Raw genomic sequence first — 1,208 nt, 5'->3', positions numbered from 1 at the left:
AAAAAAAAAAAAAAAAAAAAAAATCACCCAATCTGTATACTTTAAAAGGATGCTGTTTATTATACATATAGTTGATTAAAAACAGAAAGTACTAATATTAATAGTAGACAAAACTGATACTAAGGGAACATTATCTAAAGGATGAGACAGTGATTAAAGTAAGTGGGCCTAGGAAAGTTAAAATTGTGACAGAAGTCTTGATAAAACTAACCTCATCAGATATCTGCTGAGCAAGACGAACTGACACATTTCTAAGCATGCACTCGGATGATGGATTAGGAATGCTCTGAAGGGCACTTTGTAGCACCACTGCTTGATCATGGGTAACTTGGTTGATCTGAAAAAAGTTAACCATTTTATTTGGAGTAAATAATTTGTACATAACCAGACCTAACCATTTGTTCTTCATTCATCACCCACTCCCTCAGAACGACTTCCTTGCATATACACATTATAGAACCTGTGGCAACCTACATGAAAAGCACTGCCAACAAAGTGGGCTTCCTCTCTTTCTTGCGCACTGTAGTGGCATGTGTCTGCAAATCCTCATTCTAGAGCAATCAACTCGTGTCTCTAAATCTGGGCTCAGCTTAACTTGCAGGCGATAATGATAACTAAATAGCCTGGTTCCCTTCTAGAGACTCAGTAAAGTATTGTATGTCTTTTATGTACATGCCTTGGGCAGACCCTGCTTGTATTCCCCATTGTTATCACGTTTTGCTTTGAAAAAAAGAAAAATTAAGGAATACTGAAAAAGCAGTAAGAGGACTAATGTACAAAAGGTACCCTAGTTTTTACTTAACAGTATAATCAAGTTGTTAAATCAGTGACAGATTAATTTCATTAAGTAGTTGTTAGCGAGGTAATTCTAACTGCCTTCAAGTTGCAACTCCCCTCCTATATATATACTGTAAGTATTTCTACAATATTATTTTAAGATATTTCTATATTACTAATTTTGCACTGGGCTCCCTACTGTGAGCTCGTTGAGATTAGAGGTTATTATGTACCTCTGCATCCATAGTGGCACATACTCTGAATAAATATTGAAGAAAGGTGAAAGTGGATACATGTAATTGTTTTCTGCATACTTCATTGAGCATCTGTGTCAGGGATCATGACAAAAATCTGTTTTTATCCCAACAAGAGGCTGCCTTTTTACTTACCTAATAAGAACTACTTAAAAAAAAAAAAAAAAAAAAAAAAAA

The 1,208-nt window shown here is 34.9% G+C and overlaps 1 protein-coding gene across 1 annotated transcript in view; it reads right to left on the bottom strand.

Annotated features, from left to right (window-relative positions):
• Window positions 1–211: 211 nt before the first annotated feature.
• LOC108539480 (probable ubiquitin carboxyl-terminal hydrolase FAF-X) overlaps window positions 212–1,208 on the bottom strand; it is a gene marked incomplete at both ends in the record, with an annotated part of 50,328 nt that continues 49,331 nt past the window's right edge. The window contains one exon of the mRNA XM_017888193.1: window positions 212–403. Within this exon, the coding sequence (XP_017743682.1) occupies window positions 212–403 (192 nt within the window). The remainder of the gene's footprint in view (window positions 404–1,208) is intronic.

The sequence above is a fragment of the Rhinopithecus bieti genome, unplaced genomic scaffold (genome assembly GCF_001698545.2).
Source record: "Rhinopithecus bieti isolate Rb0 unplaced genomic scaffold, ASM169854v2 scaffold_18208, whole genome shotgun sequence".
In the NCBI taxonomy this organism is placed as follows: domain Eukaryota; kingdom Metazoa; phylum Chordata; class Mammalia; order Primates; family Cercopithecidae; genus Rhinopithecus; species Rhinopithecus bieti.
This window is presented reverse-complemented; position numbering and strand designations above follow the sequence as displayed.